Genomic DNA, 14,474 nt, shown 5'->3' with positions numbered 1-14,474 from the left:
GAATTTCTTCTACTGATAAGCTCCCATGTGCGTGTCGAGATCTAGTCTGTGCTTCTGCGTTGTCGGGTGCCAAGCAAACCCTCCGCGGTGCTCCTCAGTGTGCTGCATGTGTGTTCCCAGGTGTGGTTCTGCTGCGGTGTTAGTTGTTCATGTAGCATTGTTGCCAATCTGGTGGATATGACAGGGTCTTCAAGTCGGTGTAAGTTCAGGGGGGGTGGTCTTCTTGTGCTTCTTCTGGTGGCAGTGTGACTTCGTCTGAGCTTGATTAGAAGTTCTCCGACTAATAGTTCGTGGTCACTGTCAATTGACCCACTTCTCCTGTTCCGTACATCGCTAAGGGAGTGTCTCCATTTCCTACTTATGCACAGATGGTCAATTTGGTTGCGTATATGCCCACTCGGTGATGTTCACGTGTACTTGTGCACTTCCTTGTGGGGGAATACAGTGCCACCGATGACTAGTTGGAATGTCTGGCATAGGTCGGCCAGCCTGTCGCCATTGTTGCTACGTGTTCCCACACCGTGTCGGCCCATGATTGGTTCCAATCCGTTGTTGTTGGGGCCTAATTTCGCGTTGAAATCTCCCATGAGAATTTTAATGTCACCTCGTTTGCTCTTGGTGAGTGAAGATGTGAGGGCATTGTAGATGTCGTCTTTGATGTCATCGCTGGCGTCTTCTGTCGGGGCGTAGCATTGCACGATGGTAATGTGCCTAGCGTTGCATCGGAATCTAGCAGTGATGATTCTATCGGATACCGGATTCCAGGAGATAAGTGTCTGTTTGTATTGCTTTGACACGTATATTCCTACTCCATTCCTGCCCCCATCACTGCTCCCACTGTGCACTACTAGATTGCCGTGTGTTGTTGTTGTCGTCCCCCTGCCTTTCCACCTCATCTCGCATATGCCAGCAATTGCGATCTGCATTTTTTCCATCTCCTTTTCAAACTGCGCAAGCCTGGAAGGCTCCATTAGGGTCCTCACATTCCATTGTCCAATTTGTGATCTTGTGTTTGTTTCTGTAATCGTTATTGTTCAGTCGATCCGGTGATTAGCCGAGTGCAACGTATCTCAGAAGTGGGGCTGCCACCTAACGACATCTGGGAATGCCGGTTTTTTCGGGTCTCATGCACATAATTATAAATAGTGAAAAATCAGACGAGAGCTTTTTCGCTATTTACATCATATGCGCGAACCCACGACCTCCCGCCCCACATTAGTGGGGCTCGAACCCACGACCTCCCGCTTAGCGAGCTAGTACACTAACCACTAGGCTATGAGGCCCCCCGCGAAGTAGGTTGGCGACCTACTTGGCAAGTAGGACGTCAAAACAACCGTGACAACTATTTTGGTAAACTATAATGCTAAAAAATATTATCGACGATTGATATTTTTTCCATTTTTGGATAAATATTTGGAAGAACTAAACACGAGATTTCTCGAATATCGAGCACTGTTGTCAATGATAGTGTTGGCACCTAGTGCCAAGACCTACTAATCTATATTCACACCTAGTAATATGATCTAATGAATGTTCGTCAGTATGTCGCAATAAGCAATGAGCAGACCCACAAACCTATTAGCATGAAACAATATCCAACCTAATAACCCAGCACCAGTCGACGGTGCCAGAAGCAGAAATCAGCCGTATCTGGCGGAAAATTGACCGACTGACCGATGAAAGCAATGCCAGCTAGCTAAACCCAAATCCAAGCTATCTGAGTCAGCAGACTCAGAGGTGGGTGACATTGGCAATAACACTGGGGGGAACACGTTCATAACATTGACCTTCCCTAGACTTAGTTTATGTATTATTTAGCATCTTATATAAGAATTGTTCTTCTAAAATAAAGATAGTTGCGAATACAGAGTAAATCGGTTCGTTACTCAGTGTCAAGATTACGGCACTTAAAACCAACCTACTTCGAGTGCTGCTACCGTGAAACGGACCACAAATAGAACCCGCGTTACCCAACCTACTTCGAGTATTGCCTCCGTGAAACGGACCACAAGTAGGACCCTTGTTACCCAACCTACTTCGAGTGTTGTTCCCGTGAAACGGACCACAAGTAGGACCATCGTTCTCCAACCTACTTCGAATGTTGCTCCCGTGAAACGGGCCGCAAGTAGGACCGGCCGATACGGAATCAGCCGAAACCCCTTACCATCTGTACTTGAGGAGAACCAACCCAGGACTTCAAGTATCTCACATTAACTTTAGCCTGATCACAGGCAGTGCCTGGTCAACCCGATCAGTCCCTTGCAGAATCCAGGTACATTTAGTCAGAACTTTTATGCATTCTTTGTTACCGCTGTATGCCCGCGAGTTCAAGATCGACGCAGTGACCGAATAACGCTCTACGGATGAACCGATATAAAATATCATATCAGCCAAATGCGCAGAACTTGATGAAGAGGAAATAAATGTTTTTAAAGAAAAATGTCCGAACGAAATCACCGGGTCTTCGGATGACTTGCAATTAGACATAAAGCTGTAACTATCAGTTGGTCGAAGTTAAAAAAAGGGTCTATTCGATTTATTCATTCGATTTTTATTCCAGGTAATGTTCAAACATTCCTGAAAAAAAACGACCAAACACATTCATCGAAACTCTAGTCGTTTGAAATAGAAGATTTTTCAGCCAGATATATAGGTTTCTTTAAATTTGTGGAACACTACCGGTCATAGTTGCGTCTAGTTAACGATTTTGCTCTAGTTTTTGAAGGTTAAAAACTTACTTGCGCAACCGAACTGGAGGGGAACGGCTGAATGGACTGGCGCTTCTTAACGTTCACAGAGATCTGATTGTTACCAGTGATCAAATTCTGGATTTTCTCGCAAAAAGAACAAGAATAATCGACATCGACATATTAAAGGCAGTAGATCATATGTATTGAATCATCGTCTGATTCGCGTGCCTTCAATTAATGCTTCTCGTATTATAAAATATTATAAAGGTTAGTAAAATTTTTATTTAGTGAAAATACATTTTTTTCAAAATTATAATCACATTTTTAGCCACCACCACCACCACCTGAGGACATCCAACTAGCACCTCAACTATCTCACATCAACCTCAGCCTGACCTCAGCAAGCGACTGTTCAACTGTAAATTTAGTCTAATTTTTGTACGTTCTTTGACTACGACTCCGGGACCTACCGTTACGCGCGCGAGTTCAAGTTCGACTTAGTGGCCACATACGACCTTACGGACGAACAATACATTTAACTAGTTTCAAAAAATATGGGAAATAGTCGTGTAAATGTAGTGGAAAACAAACCAAATACGGTACTACGGTTTCATTTCATTTACTATAATAAAAAGATAATTTACGCTTTTTAATTTTTCTCCATATATTTCTATAATATACATTTTAATTCAAAAGCATTCGCACAATCTGGACCCTGAGGCTTTGTAAGGGATAAAACGCTTGATACAAAGGATACAATGCAAATGCTAGATGGCCCCTCGAGGGGTCATGATTTAATCACCCGATGGCACAAAAAAAGGTGCCCACTGAGGTTGGCAGCAGATATAAAATGCTTACCTGACAGTAGGTATAAAATGAAGCAACTACGGATTTAACAATTTTAAACTCATTACTAAAGGTAAGTGGTTGCAAACACCGCAGACAGGGCACGAATTCTGAAGGCCTTGATTACCATTCCCAACCCCACTACTTAGCTGACGGCAAACTTGGTAAACGAATTGGACAACGCTACAAGAGGAAAAAACGAGAAGCTCCGGTGTACAACACGGCGCTGAATGTTGAAACTGTAGTATGCATGGGTCATTATAGGAAGCATCCACTGTAGCTATACAATATTGTGCTACAGTGTTGTTATATAAACATAATGCCCCGGCCAAATAGCCAGTTATATACATATGCCTTAAAGCCTCACTCCTGGGAAGTGCATTGGTCAGCAAATTCCCATGAGTTGACAACGCATACAAGTGAGCCATGCATACTTACACCCTTACGCTCGGGCCGCTACCAGCCTTATATACGATAGAAATATAGTATAGAAATATATATGTATATGAATATAGCCGCGACTGATCGCTGCCAAGCTTTTGTAGGCAGCGCAGCCGCGAGCAAGAGAATATTCACTCTGGATTTGACTTTTAAAGAATAAAGAACACCATGGCCAAAAACCCAAAACACAATCTATATATATAAAAGAACATCGTGTTTTATGTTACACCACTTATAAATCAAGAACGGAAGAACAGATTTGAGTGAAAATTGGTAGGGAGGTAGCTTAGAGCCAGGAGAAGGACATAGGATACTTTTTGTCCCGTTCGACAGCGTTCCTCCCTGGCCCATACTTTTTTATTTAGGCAGACAGCTAAGAAGAAAATGTCAAATGTCAAAATGTCAGTTACAAACGAAGTCAAATTCATAGTCAGGCTCTCAAATTTAACAACGAACCAAAAAGATTGTGTTGCGCTGAAATCAATATTAAAACTATTTCTATTAAATAAATAATTAACAAGTGGATTGAAGTGAAGTGAAGTTTAATTAATAATGCCGCGACCAAGACGGTCGAATCTTTCCCGACAAAGCCGTAATGCAAGAAGAATACAAAATATTGCATATGAAAGGACTGAAGAAGAACGAGAAATTGCACGTGAACAGCGCCGCAATAGTATGGCTCGACTTCGTGCTTCTCAAATAGATTTCAATTTGCGACGCAGATATTTAGCTGATTTGAATCGTGCTGCGTTTCGATACGATTGCAGCAATGATTACAGCTTGCATCCTAGCGTTTGCATTGGGCAAATGGACGTTGTTTGCGAGTATTGTGGTGCATTAAAGTTTTCCGGAGAAACGCCTGGATTATGCTGCGTTAATGGTAAAGTGAAATTGCCAGTGTTGACTCCGCCACAAGAGCCATTGTATTCATTGCTTTGCGGCGAAACACAAGAATCACGCCACTTTCTTGCAAATACTCGAAAATACAATAGTTGTTTCCAAATGACGTCATTTGGGGCAGACATTATCGAAGAAGGAGGTTTTAATCCGACATTTAAGGTATTTATTTTTGTACTTACATAGAATGTAGTTAAAGAATCTGGTTTTTATTTTGTAGATACAAGGACAGATTCACCATCGAATTGGATCATTACTACCTTTCGAAGATACACAGAATAAATTTTTACAAATATATTTCATGGGCAACATGGAAGAACAACTTGATCGACGCCTAGGGATCAATGCAGGAATGAAGCGAGCAATTCTTCAAGACTTGCAGTGTCTGCTTCATGAACATCATGCGTTGGTCAGGTTGTTTAAGAGTGCTTTAGAGCGCATGCCAAATTATGACTATAAAGTTGTCATCAAAGCAGATAAACGACCATCTGGAACACACGAACGCACATTTAATGCTCCAACAGTAGACGAAGTTGCCATCCTGATTGTTGGTGAACAATTTGAAAAACGCGATATTGTGCTTACACGTCGCGATACTGGGCAACTGCAACAAATATCGGAAACTCATCGATCATATGACGCATTGCAATACCCACTGATGTTTTGGAAAGGAGAAGATGGATATTATTTTAATATTAAAATGATAAATCCATTGAATGGTAAAGTAAACTGTATTATTTGCCTTTGAAATGGTTAATTATCAAATTTTTAATTTCAGGTGAAGAAACTACAAAGAAAGTTAGCTCAATGAATTATTATGCATATCGTTTGATGATTCGTCAAAATGCTGACAACTATTTGCTGCGGTTTCGTCGATTGTTTCAGCAGTATTGCGTTGACATGTATGTAAAAATAGAAACGGAACGTTTAACATTTATTAGGTTGAACCAAGCCAAACTGCGTTCTGAGGAGTACATCCATTTACGCGATGCAGTTAGTACTGAAGGAAATGCAGCTAATATTGGTCGATTAACTATTCTGCCGGCGACGTACATTGGTAGCCCACGTCATATGCATGAATATGCACAAGATGCAATGACATATGTTCGTCATTACGGCCGGCCAGATCTCTTTATTACTTTTACCTGTAATCCAAAATGGATAGAAATTACTCAATTGCTGCTTCCCGGACAAACATCGAATGATAGACACGACATCACAGCACGTATATTCAGGCAACAAATTCGGTCCCTGATGAACTTTATTGTTAAACAACGTTATTGTGACTGCGTCACAAAGGAGGAGAAACAAAGAATATTGTATACCCACAAGTATTACAGAATTTAATTAATTTGAAAATTATTTTTTTTTGTTTGACTTATTTTTTATGCGTGCAACAACAATATGCCACAGCGAAACGTGGCAGGGTACTGCTAGTATCTATATAAAGATTATATTTTGTACTTAAAGTTTACATGGCGACCGTGACACAGATCCTGCCAGGAGTCGACACAATAAAAAAAAAAAATACAAAAAAACAAAGTGACAAACAAACATAAATACAACATAGAAGAGTATAAATATATATAATAAAATATTTGTATATATGGCACAACAAAAACAACATTATTCAACATAAAAATAAAAACAATTATTCCTGAGAAAGGCCCAAAAATCATCATCGTGAATGAGTGAAAAAAATAAGTTCGGAAGGCAATCCACCCCCTGTGCCACCGATGGATGACTAAGATTTCAACAAAGCTACTCCTGTCGAACAAAAAGACGCACCGACTCTAGAGGAGGCTTTAAAACTGTGTCCAAGCGATGGACCACGCCCACTCACAATATCTGAGTATAGGGCTCGACAGCAGAAAACGACACTGAAGAAAAAGAAGCGCAGCGGAAAACGTGTTCAACTACTTAGGCAGAGAAGACTCATTAAGGATCTTATAAAAGCAGCAAGGACGGAGCAGGAGAAGAAAACACACGAGAAGAACCTATCCGTACCAATGCCTAAGTTGCCATTAATATTAAGGAATTCTACCCAAGCCGATGCGCGAAAGCGCTGCTTGAAAAATATTAACCACTGTTAGGCTGTATACTAAAACCATATAACTGATGTTGATTTATATAGAGCAAAATATTGTAAATCAGTTATATGTAAATTAACAATTTTTATTTTTTTTTCTTTCTCTTTTCCTTCATTTTTATAAATAAACCCAACGCAATTGCGCACGGGAATTAAAGATTTTGTCCTTCTCTTATTTTTTTTTTAATGAATAATGGCATTAATAAGTTAGACTTCAATAATAAAAATAAGCCATATATATTTATTTATTTATTTATTTCTCTCTTTCGCCATTGATTATTTTAATCTTACATGGCTACTATACAATCTATCTTACATACTACTTAAGAAATGCCTAACCAATAAGACCCTAAACGCTTGTTTATCTGAGCCCCACTTAGTTCGGAGGCTAGGCGGCAAAGTATTAAAAAATGATAATGCTCTATCAATAGGCTCGTTCAAAAGGTAATTGGCCCTACGACAAGCAATCCGATAGGGAGCAAACGAGCGAAGATCCCTCTGGGGCACATTGAAGTTTATAAGCTCCAATAACATGGGGCAATCAATGCTGCTAATTACTATGTTATTAATGAAAGTTAAAGCTGCCACAGTGCGCCGATCCTCAAGTGCACATATGTGGAGGAGAAGGCACCGGCTATGGTATGAGGGTAGAGGATCCACAAACCTTAAAGGGAGAAGTGCAAATTTTAAAAATTTTTTCTGCAACCGCTCAACTCTACTTGAACTTATTTTATTTGCGGGGCTCCAAATAATAGAGGCATATTCCAGCCTCGACCGGACGAATGCGGCGTAAACACTAAGCTTCGCGTACGGGCTCTTGAATTGGTCTGTGTGCCGCTTCACAAAACCCAACATGGCATACGCCTTAGGCATTATAAAGTCTACATGGCTGGAAAATTTAAAATTTGAGTCAAAAAGGACGCCAAGATCAACCACCTCCTCCTTGAGCTGCAGGTCATGGTTGCCAATTGCATAGGAAGTACATAAGTCTAGCGCCCTCTTACTGTAACGAATGAAATGACATTTAGCTAAATTTAGAGGAAGGAGATTGAGGCCGCACCAAGAAGAGACTCGGCGCAAATCATCCTGCAGTAGATAGCTATCCCTAATGCAGCTAATGGCCTTAAACACTTTAAGGTCATCCGCGTATAACAAAAAGTCCGAATAATGAAAGCAAGAGGAGATGTCGTTGATGAAAATGATGAATAGGAGCGGCCCCAAAGAACTACCTTGCGGGAGGCCAGATGAGGCAATAAAGGGACTCGAGGTGGCATCACCAATGGGAACGTGGCATGGTCGGTCTGCCAAATAAGACTCCAACCAACTTAACATGGAGGAATGAACACCTAATCTGAACAATTTAGCAAGTAGGGCTGCATGGAAAACTTTATCAAAGGCTTTAGAGAAGTCCGTATAAACGGCATCAACCTGACATCGGCGTTCAAAGGCTTCCAGGCAATGCTTAGAGAAAACCACTAAGTTGGTTGTGGTGGATCGCCCAGGCAGGAATCCATGTTGATTGTGAGAAATAAAGTTACGAATCAAAAAAGTTAGCTTTTTGGTGACAATACGCTCAAGTAACTTGGCAATATTACATATCTTGGCGATAGGCCTATAGTTAGTGACGTCTGCCCTGCTGGCACCTTTATGAATGGGCGAGATCGAGGTTATTTTCCATCGAGAAGCAAACTTACCCGATGATAATGAAAAAGAGAAAAGAAGTTGCAGAGGAGTAGTTAAGGATGCAATACCCTTCTTAATGAAGAATGGGGAGATACCATCTAAATCAGGTGTATGCGACTCATTAAAATGACTAGAGGCCTCAACAATGTCACAATCTAGAATGTCCAAGCATCCAACCTTAAGAAGAGGCAAAATTTTTTGAAGTACCTCCCGCTCATCCCAAGAGACCTCCGGCTCAAGGTTTGAGGCAAAATATTTCGCAAAAAGCTCAGAAATGCCCTTATCGGAGTTAGCTGCCAAACCACCATAAGACATGGCAGAAGGTATATCAGAGGATGATTTTTTCCCATTCACAAACCGCCAAAACGCTTTAGGGTTGGATATGAGGCTCGCTTCAACAACAGTAATATATTGGTTGTATAGAAATTTATTAAGGAATTCAAACTCCCGCTTATATTGCCGGTACAACTCACCAGCCATTAGTTCCCCTGTCGTTAGAAATCGCTTATAAAATTTATCCCTTCTATTCTTTAAGTTTTTTAGACCCTCAGTATACCAAGGCAGCTTGAACGACCTTCGAACCCTAACGGAGGCATTATTGTCGATAATATTGAAAAGAGCAATCAGAAACTTGGTATAACAATCATCAATCGTGCCATCCGAAAAAAGGGAAACCCAATCAAAACTTACAATAGCGTTATTAATAAGTGAAAGGTTAGACTCATTAAAGTGATAATAAGAAATAGGTGAGGGGGAAGGCAGAAAACTATAAAATTCGATGTGTATCAACAATGGCTTATGGTGCATATCACACGGACTTAATGGTACATTACAAATTTACACTTTACTATGAACTACATTATTTAAAAATATCAGATCCAGAATTTTCGATAAATCGTTATAAATATTATTTACTTGGGAGAGGCCCATGCTAAAAATATCATCCAAAACAACGATTTCATGCGATTGGTGAACATTGTTGGGTAACATGCCAACGGACTCCGGGTCCCAAGTCCAAACAATAGAGCCCAAGTTGAAGTCGCCAGCAACCATCAGAGCCATAGGGTCCTCCATGCTACCATAGACACTGGCGATATTTTCCATATGCGCTTGATAAGTACTGAATGCGCTGTTTGGGGGGATATACGATGCAATGATGATGAAAGGGCCCTGAATGCCCTGGATTGAGACGGCTAGCTGGTCCACTAAGGGTCGCCAACCTTAAGGCTAACCACCGTGGCCAACATGGATCGGCGGATAGCAATAATCACACCACCTCCTCGCTCACAATGGGTGCTGGATGAATCACGGTCTTTTTTAAATACTTGAAACATTTTGGGTTCAAAGAACTCGGAGGAACTAAAGTTGCTATTGAGCCATGTTTCAACGAGAACGATTACATCAAAGTCACAGAATGAAGAGTTTAAAAGCACCATGCGGGATTTGGTCCGCATTCCAGATATATTTTGGAAGAAAACTCTTAAGCTTTTATTAGAGCCCAAGGCAGCACGATCCATGCAATCCACTGACGGAATTGGGCGGGAGTGTGGTATACTAGACCTGATGCTAGAGGCCACATATCCCAAACGCATAGCTTCCAAGATAGCCAACGTGGACACACATAAATTTTCATTAATCTCCAGATTGGACATATGAATGTCCAGTCGCCCAACGAATCCAGTGGCAGGTAACGATAAAGATATAGAGCTCATAGAGTTTTGAGCATCCACGCGTAGCGATGCTCTACGCTCCAGACCATGATGTAAACAAACATTTCCTCCAGACGCCGAAAAGTGAGCACGAGTGGTCAGTCTCACAGTGGACCACCCATCCAAGAAAGATAAGATAAACAGAGAGGGGCTCACAATGAGACGATAACGAACCATTTGTTGTTGCTGGAGGTCCACAAGCGAAGATAATATGCAAACAGCCCACCTTGGGATCAGCTGCTGTTGTTGGAGCAAATAGTGCATTGAGAGCAGAATAACGTAGGAAGTGACATCAACAGTATCCATAACTGCCAGCGCCGAATGTTGTTGGCGGCTCAGGAGAGGGAGAATATGATGACCGGTCGAAGAGTATGAAGAGGGAAAAGTAGCGGCTCCAGTAGCGCCGCTTACTGGGGGTTTTTTGACGCTCCAGGGTTTGATCGAGGGAGTCTCGCAGGGAGGTCATTAACCTTAGCAGGCTCTCTATGAAGAAAACGAGTGACTTTTACCGACATGGGCCAGAAATCAACCTTGAAGACAGCGGGGAAATGTTGCTCGGGAACTCCCAATTTAAAGTTGACGAATTTTAGAGCGTTGATATCAGCATCTTTTTTAACCAATCTAGCACAGGCTATATCACTGGGGTCCAGGTGCAACTTATCAGCGACATATTTGCACAGTGCCTTCGGTTGGGTAGCCGTTGCAATTTTACCAATGTGCAGGTATTTTAAGGTGGGAAGAACTTGGAGCTGCGTTGGGTGCATGTCCAACAATGCGCCTGTTTGGGCTATTCCTCTTATTTCTTGGCACAGCCACCTTCGACCCAGTGGGGATCTGGGCCAATGAAGACTTTTTATTTTCAGCATTAGTAGAATTAGTAGGGGGTATCACTCTTTGAGACCCCTCTGAAGCAGCCATGGGTCCAGACGAACTTTCAAGAGCAAGATCCAGTTTTGCATTAATGCTCATGTAAAGGGATTCCAGATCCAAAACCTTCATATTAAGCTCATCAATTTTTGAATGAGAGTCGTTTCCAATGACGCAACTATCACATTGCCACAGTAAGTTTGGAATGTTTATTAGAAGTTTTATAGCCTCTGAGGGTAAATCAACACAAGCGGTATGATAGGCACGGCGGCAGATCGATGAGCACCGAACGGCCTCACACCCACGAAGCTGCGTAGCAGTAACTTCCCCACTGCACTCCGAACAAACGAGCGGCGACATAGCAAAAAATAAACGTCCGAACGCAAGGAAAGCTAGACTGAGAATGAAATTTTATTTGGCATAAAATATAGAATTTTAGAACAAACCCCAAATATGGGTTTAATAGAGACGAAAACTTTCGATTCCACGGCAAACGTCATAAACAAAATATAATCAGAAAAAGTAGATATGGAAACGGTTACCCTTTTGTTAATAATAATCGTCGTTGTAATGTTAGCGAACGTGTTTATCAAATTATACAAATTACATAATAAATGCTTGCGCAAAAGATTCCAAAGTCAAGCTAATGACTTGGATAAAATCTAAAAAAAAAAAAAAAAAAAATTTTTTTAAATACACATTCCAACTTTAATTATAATCAAAGGTAACAAATATAAAAAAAAATATTCTTCATTTAAAACAAAAAAATAAAGATGACCACCATAGAAGCCATTAGAAAGGTTTACGAAAGGGATGCTTATTTTAAAGAACATGTTCAACAAATAGTCCCAACGACTCCAATAAGCATAAATCAATTAGAATACCTTCTAATTGAAACATTTAATTTCCAAAATTCACCATTAATACATTGCTCAAAAACACAAAAAGCGATTGTATTAGGCACCATTCCGGGTGTCCAAATAAAATCAGTGCTGGAAGAACATGAAACATTCGGCAAAACACTTGTTATGGTAGTATTCAGAAAATAATTCTCCGTATTAACAAAAATGCAATGGAATGAATTATATACCGAATTGAATAAATTAAAAACCGATTTTGACAAATCATATAAATCTCTAACTTACAATCTAATCTCTACGTTACAAAAACATTCCTAACACTGTTAATAGATACAGGCTCAGACATTAGCATTTTAAAAATAAATTCAGATCAATATAATGAAGTAGATTCAACAAAAACTATAACAATGTCTGGTATAGGAGAAGGTACTATTCAATCTCAAGGTTTAACTTTCGTAGAAATTCAAACAGGAAAATTCATAATTCCATTTCATTTTCATTTAGTAAACAATGACTTCCCAATACCATGTGATGGCATATTGGGAATGGATTTCATAAAAAGGTTCAATTGTCAACTAGATTTTCAAATAGATCAAGATTGGTTAATAGCAAGACCATCAGATTTCAATCAAGACATAAATATTCCGATTACACATTCAAATAATAATAACTTACTTATCCCAGCACGATCCGAAGTCGTGAGACAAATTAATATAATAACAACCCACAAAGAAGTCCTTATTAAAAATCAGTGTATAGATGAAGGCATCATTATAGCCAGCACTATAACTGATTCAAGCAACACATTTGTCCGAATATTAAATACGACCGATAAAAATAAAATTATAAACATTTCCAAAATAAAGTACGAACCATTGGAAAATTATCAAATTGTCCAAAGCAACGAAACTAAAACCAGAAAAGAAGATGTCCTTTTAAAATTAACGAAAAATTTTCCTACAATGTATAAAAGTACCCTCACCAACCTATGTACCGAATTTACAGATATATTCGGATTAGAAACCGAACCAATTTCAGCAAATAATTTCTATAAACAGAAGCTGAGATTAAAAGACTTTACACCAGTCTACATTAAAAACTATCGAACACCACATAGCCAAAAAGATGAAATAAACAAACAAGTAGAAAAGCTAATAAAAGATGATATAGTAGAACCATCAGTATCAGAATATAACAGCCCATTGCTGTTAGTACCCAAAAAGTCACTCCCTGGCTCAGAACAAAAACGTTGGAGACTAGTTATTGACTATCGTCAAATAAACAAAAAGCTACTAGCTGATAAATTCCCACTACCAAGAATCGAAGATATCTTAGATCAACTTGGTAGAGCAAAATTTTTTTCCTGTCTAGATTTAATGTCTGGATTTCACCAAATTACCCTAGAAAAGGAATCAAGAGACATTACCTCTTTCTCTACAAGCACTGGGTCATTCAGATTTAAAAGACTACCTTATGGAGTAAAAATAGCACCAAATTCATTCCAAAGAATGATGACATTAGCATTTTCAGGATTAGAACCTTCCCAAGCTTTCCTTTATATGGACGACTTAGTAGTTATAGGTTGTTCAGAAAATCATATGATAAAAAATCTAACTAATGTATTCAATCTATGTAGAAAACACAACCTTAAATTACACCCTGAAAAATGCTCTTTCTTTATGCACGAAGTCACATTTTTGGGACACAAATGCACAAACAAAGGAATTTTACCCGATGATAAAAAATTTAACGTAATAACAAATTATCCCGTTCCGTCCGATGCAGATGAATCTAGAAGATTCGTAGCCTTTTGCAATTACTACAGACGTTTCATACCAAATTTCTCGTATTATTCAAGACACCTTACCCATTTGTGCAAGAAATACATAAAATTCAACTGGACTACTGAGTGTCAAGAAGCTTTTGAATATCTTAAAAACGCACTAGTCCAGCCCACACTATTAAAATACCCAGATTTTAATAAAGAATTTTGTATAACCACAGATGCTAGTAAACAGGCATGCGGTGCAGTTCTAACCCAATCATATGATGGGATAGACCTTCCGGTAGCATACGCCTCAAGAACATTTACAAAAGGCGAAAGTAATAAGTCCACAACTGAACAGGAATTGACAGCTATACATTGGGCAGTTAACTATTTTAGACCATATATATATGGAAAATATTTCACTATAAAAACAGACCACAAACCATTAACATATCTATTTTCAATGAGAAACCCAACTTCCAAGTTAACAAGAATGAGGTTAGACTTGGAAGAATATCAATTTACCGCAGTATACCTTAAGGGAAAAAACAATTATGTGGCAGATGCCTTATCAAGAATAAGCATCGATGAACTAAAAGAAATGAATAGACAAATACTAAAAGT

The 14,474-nt window shown here is 39.6% G+C and overlaps 1 protein-coding gene across 1 annotated transcript; it reads right to left on the bottom strand.

Moving 5' to 3' along the window:
- Positions 1-319: 319 nt before the first annotated feature.
- On the bottom strand, positions 320-896 carry LOC123257529 (craniofacial development protein 2-like). Its single transcript, XM_044716987.1, has one exon. The coding sequence runs from the start codon at positions 894-896 to the stop codon at positions 408-410; it is 489 nt and encodes a 162-aa protein (XP_044572922.1). The 3' UTR covers positions 320-407.
- Positions 897-14,474: the final 13,578 nt, after the last annotated feature.

This window comes from Drosophila ananassae, chromosome XL, assembly GCF_017639315.1.
Source record: "Drosophila ananassae strain 14024-0371.13 chromosome XL, ASM1763931v2, whole genome shotgun sequence".
Classification (NCBI taxonomy): Eukaryota; Metazoa; Arthropoda; class Insecta; order Diptera; family Drosophilidae; genus Drosophila; species Drosophila ananassae.
The sequence above is the reverse complement of the archived record's forward strand: the minus strand, read 5'-3'. Positions and strand labels throughout refer to the sequence as shown.

Coding starts and splice junctions, on each gene's coding strand:
- LOC123257529 (XM_044716987.1), bottom strand. CDS start 896: ATGAGGTGGAAAGGCAGGGGGACGACAACAACAACACACGGCAATCTA.